This window comes from Polyodon spathula, chromosome 2, assembly GCF_017654505.1.
Source record: "Polyodon spathula isolate WHYD16114869_AA chromosome 2, ASM1765450v1, whole genome shotgun sequence".
Classification (NCBI taxonomy): Eukaryota; Metazoa; Chordata; class Actinopteri; order Acipenseriformes; family Polyodontidae; genus Polyodon; species Polyodon spathula.
The window spans coordinates 105,366,426-105,378,699 of NC_054535.1; the positions used below are offsets into that span (position 1 = coordinate 105,366,426).

Here is a 12,274-nt window from a genome sequence, read left to right on the forward strand (position 1 = left end):
CAGTTGGAATAAGAGGGCAGGTCAGATAAAGAGGTGGGGTGGATAAATGGGGTTCTACCCAAGTGTTCCTAACTTCAAAACATCTCTGAAGATACAGATTGATAGAGAACACATAAAAAGTGTATCAAAACAGGTAAAAGATGTACAATGTCATGCTGCATCATGAAGATGTAGCGGATGCCCCTTTAAACTCAGTGTATAATTTAGGGGGCTAGGTGGTGAAGGAGTGGTCCAATTCACTGCTTTGTTTCAGACAAACTTAAAAATTGTAAAACTCTAGTGTGTTTGAGATCGGATCAATCCTGCTTTCCAGTTCCCAGGCCTTGAATAATTATAGGGGCTGTGCTGTCTGTGTCTAGCCCCTGACCCCGCTGTTCTACCTGACCTGCTCTCTCACCCCTGACCCTGCTCTCTCACCCCTGACCTGTTATTTCACCCCCTGACCCTGTTGTCTCACCCCTGACCGCTGTCTTACCCCCTTGCCGGTAGCGGAGGTGTCGCGGGGTGGAGGGGGACCTGCAGGGGGAGATGTCTCCAGCCTCACTCGCCTGGGGGCTCTCGGAGGTGAACTTATCCAGGGACACCGACTCCAGCACAGCTGCTTAAGTGAGCAACAGAGTTAAAGAGACCGGTGTTAAACATGGATGTGTTCATGTACGTCATGCACTAATTAAAGAACAAGTAGCTTCACATTTATCTTTATAGGATGTTTGCAAATATTCTGAAAGGTTCTTCTTTTTATTTTTCCATTCGGGAGCTGCTTTTGCACTCTAGTAGTCTGCCATTGGTATATGATCCAGATGAGCTAGAGCAGGGGTTCTCAACCGGGGGCCTTGAGGAGGATTCAAGGGGTCCTCCAAAAATAAACCAGAGAATGTGTTATTTTCCCTGCATGCTTATGACACGCTGAACCCTATTAGCTTCACCATGTCATAAGCTATTAGCTTCAGCATATCACAAGAAGAACAGTAAGGAGGTGGTGTTTTGAGTAAAAAACATAAAGCCATTATTAACACTGCAAAATTAAGGAAATATGAAGACAGCTATTTGAATTTCGTTTTTATTTGTACTGGAAATGGAGATATACCTCAACTGCAGTGTGCAATTTGTACACAAGTACTATCCAATGAATGTTTGAGCTCAGAAGCAGCAAAGCGGTTGAGAAGCCCTGAGCTAGAGGATCCTTATAGAAGCACGAGCCAGTGCAATCTGGAGAGTGGTGACTTCTGATTAAGTTTAATTCTGTTTTGTGTATTAATTCTGTTCTGTACATCAGTGACTGTCCTGACTCTCATGTCAGCTGGTTCCGTTAGCACACACACAGTGCTATACATTAATTCTGTTCTGTACATCAGTGACTGTTCTAGACTCTCAGTTAACGAGTTTCAATACAGATAAGACACAGGTGCACTGTACCGACTAACAGGGATTTTTAAAGATTTCTAATTCAGAAGATGTTTTTTCTTTTAATGACGTCTCTTCCCTTCAGATTATGACCTCCATTAGTTTGTGTTCCTCAGCAGGGGAATCTCACACTTTCATTTTCTCATGTTACATTTTGAGAGTGCAAACCTTCAGTCCTTATCATTTCTTTTACCAATCATTTTTAAGACGAGAAAGAAGTAGCAGGCAGTGCCTAAACATACATCTGTAACACTTTAGGGACCTGTTATAAGTGGTGTATATATATATATATATATATATATATATATATATATATATATATATATATATATATATATATATATATATATATATATATATATATAAACCATGTAAGTACCATGTAATAATATGGATTATAGTATTATAACAGTCTTACTGTATAACATGTTATGGCAAAAAAGATGTCAAAAGTGCATTCACAAAATTGTAAGGGTTAAAAAGTACTTTGAGAATGAACTAATAAACCCCCTTTATAAAGGCTGAACTCTTAACCCTAATCTTACTATTAAAGACCACGACCTCACCGGTCCTATTGTTCAGCACTAGGGCCTATTCTAGTCACGTCTGGGCTGCAATGCCTCTGTCAAGGATCTGCAGATATGAGTTTCATCTTGATTTAAGCAATATAGTGAAGCTGACCAGAACAGGCAATGACAGCTTAACAAGTAACTGAAGTGTAATGACAGCAGAAGCACAAAAACGCTGCACCTTCGAGTTAGACTCATTATCTCTTATTGTACACAGATGAACAGCAGTAACAAGACAGACTTTGAAAACCAAGTGCTAAGGACACTTAACACCATCTGCACACTGCCATTAGACATGTTCTAATTGGTCACATGGGAAGAAGATTTCTGTTTTGCTCTTGGGGATATTCATCGTGACAGTGACAGAAAATCACTGTTAATGATCTGACGTTAACTTCCTCATGCGATCAACATAGACCCTGCTGGCATGATACATGGCTGTACTTAAACCCAACATTGCTAAAACAGCAGCGCCTGCTTAAAAAACATACTAAAACACACTGTTCAACAATGAAGCAATGTATAATGTCTGAATACAGTAGCTGGCACCTCTGAGTTTAATGAACGACTTCACGTTTAGCAGAAGTAAACTACAATGAAGCATGTTCACGTTTTATCTTAATAGAAACAAATAAAAGTAATCCTCTATTTTTTTTTTTTAACATAATAAAGCTCAACTCACAAACCAGCAAAAATAACCTTCCATAAAAACCTTAGAAACAGCAAACTGTGATGACTTTATGAATCACTTTAATAATTAAAACTGCTGATATAAGAAACCAAATATCAAACACTGGGAAATCAACGACCCAAATTCAAATACTGACACAAATACTTTTGAGACCAAAGCACCTTTTTGTTTCTTTCTTTTTTGAGCCAACTTGATTTAAGTAATCTAGTTATTAAGGCAAAACCTATTATTTGTTCATTAGACCCCATTCCTACTAAATTATTGAAATAAATATTATCTAGGATTGATTTGACTGTTCTAAATCTCATTAATAGCTCAATTTTATCTGGCATTGTTCCTGACTCATTTAAGGTTACCATGGTAAAACCACTGCTTAAAAAACCTACTTTGGATCCAAGTGTTCTTAATAATTTTAGGCCAATTTGTAATCTCCCTTTTTTATCAAAAGTATCAGGGAGAGTGGTGGCAACTCAACTAAACTCATTCCTTGCAGTGCATGCTCCATATATATGAGAATTTCAGTCAGGCTTCTGTCCTGGTCACAGCACTGAAATGGCCCTTATCAAAGTGGTAAACAATGTGCTTTTATCTTCTGACTCAGGCCTTGCCTCTGTCCTCATCCTTCTAGATCTAAGTGTAGCACGATTGACCATCTGATTTTAATTTACCGCCTTGAGAATCTTGTAGGGCTGTGAGGTTGTGCCCTATCTTGGTTTAAATCCTATCTTTCAAATAGGTTACAGTTTGTTCAAATTGAGGAGGACTTGTCTTTCTTATCTGTTGTTAGTTGTGTGTGGTGTCCGGCAGAGCTCTGTTCTTGGACCAGTCTTGTTTTCCCTGAATATGCTCCCCTGGGTGATGCTGCCTGTAGACACAGGATAAACCTTCACTGCTATGCCGATGACACACAATTGTACCTATCATAACTAAGGCCCCTTGTAACGAGATTTCACGGGCTGCATGGAAATCGTGACATGAGCCCAATGCCGCGATTTTTACAATACTCTTAACAGATAAAAATTATTTCAGAATTATTTGTATTTCATACAAAACAAAAAACACATTAACATCACTGTACAGCTCTGCTATGTGCCTACGCGTAATGCACACAATCTAAGTGGGAAATTAAAATACTACACACCATAAACAAGAAAATGGATGTCTCTAAAAAGGCAAAAAAATGTGTCTGCAGCAGAACACGTAAAGCAGCATCCAGCAGGTGTTTACACAGAAATGGAGGTAAGCTGTAGATCACTACTAAAACTCATCTGTTGACAGGCATTTAGATTTAAGTATTCACCGAAAGACAACGAAAGAAATCCAGAGCAGTACTGTGACTGATTTACTTGCAAAGAAACAAAAAACGGTGACTTCCACCTTCCAAAAGTCCACTTAAAACACATTACATTTTCATCTGACAGAGGCATTTGTTTGCACAAATATCCCTTTTGAAAAATTGGACAATCAAAAGTTATCGAAATTCTTCAGACAGAGTGAAGCAAATGGTGGAGTGATTCCTTCATCAGCCCAGCTGAGATGTGAATACTTGCCTAAAGTTGTCGAGTATCACAAGCAGAAGATTATGGAACTGGTAAAACAGTCTGGTTGCTTGTCAGTGGCCACACTGACGAATCGACTGAGGCCCAAGATCAGTATAGGTTACACATTTTATTTGTTTTGCAAGGTTTAAATGAAAAAAAAAACAAGAATTTTAAAGAAAAGTTCAGTGATTTTCACAGGGCCTTAACCATCTACCTGTCTCGCTGATATTAAGAAATAGATTTCAACAAATGTTCTACTGTTAAATTCTACTAAAACAGAGGTCATAATTTTGGTGGCTAGAAGTCAAGGAGATAGGGTAAATCAGAGTGCCTGTATAGTGGAAAGCTACCCCATTGAGTCAAAGAAAGAAATCTGGGTCATTTTTGATACTGATCTTTCATTTCAATCCCACATTAAAAAAAGTAACTAAAGTATCTTTTTTCATGGTAACTTGTTGCAAAGGGCGCTATATTACATAAAGATTGATTGATGAATTGATTGATTGATTGATTGATCTTGATGCTCTTAAATGGTCAACAGCGTCGCCCTTCAATCTTAAAAGAATAAAAGCTCTTACCTCTCCGTATGCTCCTCCTCAACTTCCCGCACAGGTCAATGCGGGGCAGCTCCGAGCTCTCCTCTACAGCCCCGGGGCTCTGTTCCGGAGAGGATGGAGCTCGGCTGAGGTCCAGAGGGGCCTTGGTAGGGGCAGGTGGGGGCGATGTGGTCGGGTTGTAGGTGGAGGTGGGGCTGCTGGCTGTAGAGGAGGTGGACAGGTCCAGAGCGCACACCTTGGAGTTCACTGGGGAATTGAGAGAGAGCTTCCTGGTCCTCACGGGGGAAGAGGTCCGGGAGATGGAGAGGGGAGGAGGGGAAGACACTTTCCGGGACAGGCGGGGGGATTTGACGTCATTCAGGTGCTCGCCTCGGCTGTTCTGGTTTGTGGCAAAGAATAATTCCAGGGATCTGAGTGGAAATTTGAGATTTGCTTAGCTCTGAGTTCTGAGCTCAGCTCTACCCATACCCAGCTTTACAGATAACTTGTTTTTCTTTTTACATTGATTATTTGTTGACTGATTCCACCAAAACAAACGTTCTTCTGCACTGTAGGTTTCAACTTTATGTTTTTTGGTGATGGCCATATTTTAGCTGATATATATAATTTACAGTGAAAGAGAGAACTTTCAAAAACAGCAAACAGCTCTATATCCAAGGAGAATCAGGATCAAAGAGGTTGCTCAATCACTAGAAATATTTTATAAATAAATAAAATAATTAATAAACTGAAAACTTACTATTTTAAAATTAGCTACAACCTTTTGGCTTCTGCTTTCTTGAGATAGCATGGTAGAAACAGTTAGGTGGACATCAGTCAACCTAATCAACATCACATCTAGCTATTTCTACCATGTTTTCTGAAGAAGGCGGCAACCAATTGAGCACTATATGCAATTTCCTTAACATCAAAGGAAAAATACATTGATTATTAAGCTGCAGTAATAACACCTTGGAGTTTTTTTTTTTTTCATTTCAAGAAAAGAACGCTGTATCTTGCTGTGCGATCGTGTCTGTCCAAGCACTGGAAAAAATTGCATTTAAAAAAACCAAACACAGTAATTCAGTCCAGCAAAACCAACAACCGGCCCCCTGCCCCCAAACTTTGCTCAGTTGATTTGCAGCAATGGAAAAGAAGGCAGAAAAGCACAGAAAAAAAAAATCCTGATATCTAACAGTGTGTCTGAATCAGATCAGAGGAAACAGTCCTTCTCACTCACAAACAGAGCAAGCAGGAAGGGCAAGTTAAATGTCACAATATTAATAACATACATATCTCGCCATAGCTGTCAATCCAAAAATATTAATGACCATGATGTATACCAAGAGTATGTAATGCATAATATAGAAAAAGAAATGTCAAGGAATAGTTGAGACCTGGATGTCATTAGGTAAGCAAACTAGGTTTTAGTATCATGGCAAAGTATAGCTTAGTGTGTTCAAATGTAAGTGTGACATACAGATGCGTCCGAGTCTCTCCACTGTATCTCCATACCTGCTGGGTCTCATCCCCTACGGGTATATTACTTTAGTGCCAAAAACATGCATGTGGAAGGGTGAACTCTGGACTCTATGCCGACATTAGACTGGGGGATTCACTTGGAACTGAAGGTACTGTATACATATCAATGCAGAAACAAGAACAGACAGGTCCAGAGCATGGGAGTTAGATTACGAATACAAGCTGAAGAAAGACGGTTCAACATTAACAAGACAAGCATCATGACGGTCTAAGAATGATCCTGGTTCAGGAGAGCTACAGTACAGTATATGCAATAACTCTTGGATCAGGGATTTAAACAGGTATAAGAAACCAGATAAGCACTAAGCAGTATTTAGAGATCTCCAGGAAGAGTCCACAGAAGGGGTTAAATATGCACCAAGAAGGCAGGAGTCCATATCCTACTGCAATGGGCAGGGAAGCGCTAGCTGGAGAGCAGTAAAAGAAGGAGGGCACAAAACAAAGAGAGTTACTTTGACTGATCCAGGGAAAGCCTTGCAATCTTCAAGCTGTGGTCTGGGCAGATGGAGTTTATAGACAATCGGTCAAATGAGCGGCATTGTCCTCTGTGTGACATGAGGGAGAAGGAGACAACAACAACAGGGCAGTGTGAGGTTGCTTGCTTGACAAGAGTGTTCAGAACTCAGTCAGAGCTGCAGAGGCTCGGAGAGCAGAAGAAGAGGCAGATCCAGATAGTGTTTAGCACATAGCGTGGAGAGAGCAGGAGAGAAGGTAGATGCACAGGTAATGGGATGCTGAAAGCTGTGTCAGAAATAGTAAAAGCACAGGCATTTTTGCAATAAAGAACAAGCAGTGATACAGTACTGCACAGTATACAGTGCACTCTGCAATTAGCAGCCTTTTGAGCCAACAATTCAAAATTGGCTAGATTTAATGACACACAAATGAGAGGGGGTTTACTGCTGTTAAGACTATTAGTATTAGGTTTGTGCACTTAGATTTCTACTTGGATTTTCCCAGTAATTCCCCTTAGGTATGAATTGAAATGTTATAAAACCTCCCAAAAACATGGCATTACACAACAGAAAACGAAGCTTTCCCTCATTTGCTCTTGCCTGCACAATTCTGATTTACACTTTTTTAAAGGAGGTTTTATTCCATTTCAAGTTACATAAAACCTAATATCGGTTAAAGGGGTTGACTGACTGACAGCTACCCAATCCCCTAAGGTAACAGTAGCGGGTGAGCCTGGTGTACCTGATGGGGATGGAGGTGAAGGGTTTCTTGTAGATATCTGCCAGCTTCTCCATGACAACGGCGGCCGTGGTGAAGATGCGGTAGGTGTGCAGGAAGGTGTTGAGGAAGTCGATGGAAAGGAAGCGCAGGTCTGTCAGCCTCTCCAGCAGCCTCTCCACGCTGGCATAGCGGATTTGAGGAACCTTGCAGGAGTTGAGCGTCTTGCTGAAGCAAATGTCAACATCGTCTTTATGGAGACGAGCATCGGATCTAATGAAGAGCACAACCGGTGGCTTAACTGGCATGGAGCGGGCCCTAGGCGCTTGAGGGTTACCAGATAGCATGTGAACATACAGGGGTTTGTCTGACAGGAGGGGGGTGATAGGTCGACAGTGATACAGTAATAGGATCAAATAGTGAGGTATTTACTGCTTATTTAGAAATTAAGGGGTAGATGTAGTAAGATGGACCAGTCGCAGTGCTAAACATACCGCAGTTTGCATTTTCGTTATGACAATTCACAAAGTGCACATTTTGTCGTATGTACTGAGAAAAAATATGTTAATGAAGAGAGCCGCAATATACTAACTTAAATATTATTTGCATCATCTTAGCGAGATCTCTAGCGATTATTTTTTCAAATAAAATAGCGGCAGTTGAGTTGTGGTGTGCTGCAACAGAGGGAAATGTCTATACATGCAAGGGTGCAAGAATAAAAATAACACTGTTTTTGTTAAATGTAAACGTCATCTGCACAATGCATTCCGTTCCGTCTTCATTTGACCTATTTATATAATATATATATATATATATATATATATATATATATATATATATATATATATATATATATATATATATATATAAAATGAAAGGCAGTTTAATCCCGTGAGATTCTATAGTGGGGCCACAACCTTCACCCCCAGAAAGCTTTACATAATCATACAGAAGCCCCTCGCTAAACCGGACATGTTTGTCTGACATGAGGAGGTGTCGGGTTTAAAAACAATACAATAAAATCGCACACACATGCATTTACAGTTCTCAATGTATTTTAAATGTATAAATCATTGTGCTGAAATAACACTAATGTATTTTGGGTAGGCTACACATTACATTACGTAAAAATATAAATCTGAACAGTACGCCTATACAGTATACAGTACAGCAGTAAAATCAAATGAACACCTACCGCACTTTTTGTACTTTTTGTGTGGTAACACAAAATAAATCACGCTGCTGCACTGTACACATTGGTGTACAATGGGAATAAAAGATTATTTTAAACTGAAACTAAATGATTTCAGGTATTTATTTATTTATTTATTTTTAATTAATATTATTTTTAACAATTAACACACAATCGATCAGAATGAGCTGGAGGGGTTAGTGGCACGTGTGTGCAGTCTATCGCTCCCAACACGCTAGGAAAACCATAAATGTCAAAGACATTTGTTTTCAAGTCTTGTAAGTACACCCTGCCTTTACTGAAAATTAGGTACTTGGGTGTTTGTCTCAAAAATACATTGAGCACAGCTGGCAACATACACAAAAAAAGCAGACTGGAAAATGCCAGCAACAATTGCGACTGTTTAAAACGTGCTGTCAAAAGTTCTTAACAAATTGATGCAATTGTAAGTGTCGTAATTGTCGGCAGCTTTAGCATATCTCATTATAATATCGTAATATTTGAGAACGCTCATCTGCACTATCTGTGCCCTCTTTTTGCGAATTTATGCAGGAACGCCCATAATTGCATATTACTAAAGTTGAATTGCAGAGAAAAAATGCTGCCGCAAAGCATTCCTTAAAAAGTCGCTAACAGCATTGCACATGTTTAGTACCTTTCATCCTAGACTTCTGACTGGTTTGCAGCTGCTTTGCAACTACTGCGACAAGCACAACACTTTAGTACATCTACCCCAAAGCTGGTAAAGACCCAGCGGGTATTATATGTTTTCACGCTCAATGAAGAGCTACCTGTAGGAGAATGAGGGCTTGGACTACTGGGCTGGCCATAGACAGACTGATGTGTAAGTCAGTCAGATCTACAGCAGCAGCTCAGTCCAGGGCAATCCTTAGTGCTAATACCATATCCATTAATTTCACTAGGGCCTGTCGAGTAAATATTTGGATGTCAATGTATAAAAAAAAAAAAAATGGTATGGAAATTATATTTAAAATATCAACAAACACCACAAAACAAGCACAACTGAGTTTATTAAGCGAACAAATATGAGAAATAAAACTGTTATTATTATTTATTATTATTATTAGTAGTAGTAGTAGTAGTAGTAGTGGTGGTGGCCAGGCTTATTAATTGATTTTCCAAGCCAATTAAAAACCAGAACCTAAAAACAAGGCACAACTGAAACCCTTGATCTATACTGTAATAGCTATCAACAGAGGTTGCATGTTAAGTCCCTCACTTCATCTCTGATTGTATCCACTTTTCTCCCTGTACAACTTGCCCTGCAGTTATCTCTTTATGACGGCAGTGGCAGGTTAAGCGAATGCGACTTACTTGATCATGTGAGGCACAGTGACTTTGGAGTTTTCTTCAAACACGCTGGTCATCAAGCCATTGCAGCGTATGTTGTCTATGCACTGCAACAACACCAGAGTTTGGGGTCAGTACAGTATCACAGCACCGCTCCACATCCTGTATCACACTAGAGATCAGAAAGGTTCCACTGCCTGATGCTGCCGTGCTCAGGTGCATGATGGGATGCCTCCTAGTAATTGTTTGCTCCGTCAGTAAAGCATACGCAGTATTGTTCCGTTCTCCTGGGTTTATAATCAGGGACAATGTACATTTGTGTATTAATTTCATTAATATCCAGGTTCATTACGTCATACTAACGTACAGTAAAAATAGACGGGCAGTGTTAGTTGATTTTAATAAGGTGCTTAACAATGTGTGTGATTCATAAAGAATTTACTTCAAAGCCTAATTCTGAAGTTCAGTGAAATCTACCACAACACATACATTTGAAATAGATTTCATTTTTATTGATTATAAGACATCAGAGCACAAAAGATGTACTGTCTCAAACCTGCTTGGCTTGAGGGCCCCCAGATGGCCAAGTGGACGAGGCAGCAGACTCTCCACAACAGATTGCAGAGGCTGCAGGGTAGCTATGAGGGTGGAGGTGAGGGAGGTGGTAGGATGCAATGAGTGGGGAGGTGCTTGCTTATTTATATGTATTTAAATTAGCAAGAAAAAGTAAAGCTTAATTACCATTCCTGCTACCATAAAAAAGAAAACAAACTGAGTTTGCTTACACAAATTAGAGTGTGAAATAAAATCCTTCTCAGATCTCAAAAACTAAGAAACTGTACAAGTCAAATAAACTGAGTGTGTTTGCAGTGAGAAATCAAAATGAAAACTTCCCCTAGGTTCATGAACCAAGCTGAAAAGTACATTTGATCAAAACCACCCTTGTTTATTACAAACCTCCTTTTGTCAACTCTCGAAAAAACCCATCTAACTTAATAATTACTATAATTATTATAATTATTATTATTGCAATAACTTTTGCAAAATATAACTTTCAAATGAACCACATCCGAAGGTTTCTTGTTGAAACATTGAACCATTTGTTCCAACAGGTTATGGTTTATTTTTTTTATTCTGTAGCACTGCTGTCAAAAATCCTATAACTCCCTTGACGATAAATATGGGACACCATGCCTTATTCACGCAGCTGGGTTGGCTGAAGTTTCAACTCCACTGGCAGATCATCCTGTAGATTTACTGTATTATTTATGTCTGTAGATTTGTAGGAACGGTAAATCAGTCTCTTGGTTTGTATCTCTGTGCATTAGGAACAAGACAGCCCTGTGTCTAGATTGCTGTATCCAAGTTCATTGCAGAGTACATCTAGTGACTCACCTCCCCAAAGGAAATGGTCAGACACTTTTTCTGTTTTTCTACTTTATTTAAAACACACACACACACACATAAAAAGAAAACTCATATGATATCCAGGTGCATTTACATTTAAACCTAGCTTTGGTTATCCATGATTGAAAGCAACTGGAAAAATAAAAGGAATCACATTCTCAAATTTGACTAATGTTAATAAAATGATGATCCTGCTGGCAGTGTTGCAGGGGGGACAGTATAATGGTTACACCCTGGTGTACCAGATGTACCTAGAGATCAGACATGTTTCTGGGCGCTCCATTGGGGCCACAAGGATTGTAAAACAAAGCCTACCTGTTAAATCACCTCAACACAGATGGGAAAACACTGTAAGCTCTGCTTATTTACCTGGCTGATGTCGCTGGTCCACGCTGCTTTCTCCTGTCGTGAAGGAGCCAATAGGACGACTGTAAATGAGGGGGTGTCTGTGGGCTCCACCACAATCTTAAAATCTAGATGCCCAAAGACTTGGCCAGTACTTTTTGCTGTAGAAAAGGAATGGTTTCCATTTGTTATAAAGTAAAAAAAAGTCTCTGAGTTGTCATTGTCTTTGGTATATGCTAAAATGAAAAGCTAAATCATGACACAGAAGATAATATCTTAACACATTTGTCAGTTAATTAGTTTTCTTGACATCCAATAAAAACAAATCAATTAAAAACAAATTTTCAAAAATGTCTTGACACAAAAATAATACAAATTCATAATAACTTTAATCTACTATACAGCATGCTTTGCTGTACTTGCAGGATGTGTCTTAAGTTTGAAATTAAGGTTAAATTTATAAGAAATAAAGGGATGAATTTGATTAACCTACACCTGGGTTAAATCACAGCTCAATTTTATTGGAGCATTTTACAACACTGGGGAATCACCTTGGATTGTGT

The 12,274-nt window shown here is 39.2% G+C and overlaps 1 protein-coding gene across 3 annotated transcripts in view; it reads right to left on the bottom strand.

The window, feature by feature from the left end:
- LOC121306372 (ras-specific guanine nucleotide-releasing factor 2) overlaps positions 1-12,274 on the bottom strand; it is an 81,278-nt gene that overhangs the window by 16,628 nt on the left and 52,376 nt on the right. Inside the window, exons 12-16 of one of the 3 annotated variants that reach the window (XM_041238145.1) lie at positions 11,736-11,872; positions 9,984-10,066; positions 7,481-7,684; positions 4,784-5,172; positions 476-601 (exon numbers count right to left, since the gene is read on the bottom strand). In XM_041238145.1, coding sequence (XP_041094079.1) covers positions 476-601; positions 4,784-5,172; positions 7,481-7,684; positions 9,984-10,066; positions 11,736-11,872 — 939 coding nt within the window. Of the gene's footprint in view, positions 1-475; positions 602-4,783; positions 5,173-7,480; positions 7,730-9,983; positions 10,067-11,735; positions 11,873-12,274 lie in introns of all 3 variants that reach the window. The other 2 variants (XM_041238138.1, XM_041238130.1) reach the window with 2 other exon arrangements.